Consider the following 1,044-nt stretch of genomic DNA (forward strand, 5'->3'; position numbering starts at 1 on the left):
TACTAGGAAACGAGGAGAGAGTGAGGTGGTTACAGACCGAGAGGCTCTTTTATAATAAAGAAAGCACAACTAATAAAATATCATCTAGCACATAGATTCTCTATACATAAAACATCCTCACAGCCATAGTCCTCTAACGCCTCAGCTCATAGCACAAAGTCCTAGAATAAGAAGAAACCACAGATAGATCAACAAAAGGGAAAAACAAGCACCTAAACGTAAAAAAGAGAAAAATCACACAGCACCTAGATCCTAAAAACGCAAGCACATAGCACAAAGATCCTAAAAATAAAAAAGCACACAGCACCTAGATCCTAAAACGCAAGCACATAGCACCTACATCCTAAAACGGTGAGTCCGCAACCGCCCACGCCGCCCTTTCCCGCCCGCAGCACGAGAGGCGTCGTGGGGCGCCAGGATGCACTTTTGGATGGACAAGCGGACCGTCTGCGGCCAGCTTCGTGCCCCGCCCCTCTGGTCTCCGCGACCCTACTTCCCTAAGCCACGCCACGCCCATGTCACGCCCCCGCAAAGGTAAGGGTTCTTGCAAGGGGTTTAAGGGGGGAGGGGGGATAAGGGATGGTAAGGGAGGTATAAGGGATTAAAAGGACGTATGAGTGTTTGTAAGAGTACTTTTAGAAGATTAAGGGCTCGTATAAGGGATTGTAAGGGAGATATATATGAGGGATTAAGGAGTCGGATAAGAACTTGTAAGTATAAGGGGGTTAAAGGCTCGGATAAGGGATTATAAGGAAAGTATAAGGGATTAAGGGACGTATAAGGATTTAAGGTCCCGTAAAAATGGTTTTGTAAGGGTACCTTTAAAGCATTAAGGGCTCGTATAAGGAACTGTAAGAGATTTATTAAGCATTTAGGACTCGTATAAGGGGTTGTAAGGGACTTCTAAGGGATTCAGGGGCTCGTATAAGGGACGCGGACGTATTGCGGAGAAGTTTACAGGTAAGGATAAGGATATCAAGCTACACAGGTAACTCAACACCCACGCGCCACTTGGGTTGCGCTACAACACTATTGACTTATAGG

The 1,044-nt window shown here is 45.9% G+C and overlaps 1 protein-coding gene across 1 annotated transcript in view; it reads left to right on the top strand.

Moving 5' to 3' along the window:
* The window catches only part of LOC119589233, a gene marked incomplete in the record, with an annotated part of 23,897 nt that overhangs the window by 15,309 nt on the left and 7,544 nt on the right, over window positions 1-1,044 (top strand). Inside the window, 1 exon segment of the mRNA XM_037937835.1 lies at window positions 393-534. Coding sequence (XP_037793763.1) covers window positions 419-534 — 116 coding nt within the window.

This window comes from Penaeus monodon, chromosome 25, assembly GCF_015228065.2.
Source record: "Penaeus monodon isolate SGIC_2016 chromosome 25, NSTDA_Pmon_1, whole genome shotgun sequence".
NCBI classification, from domain to species: Eukaryota; Metazoa; Arthropoda; class Malacostraca; order Decapoda; family Penaeidae; genus Penaeus; species Penaeus monodon.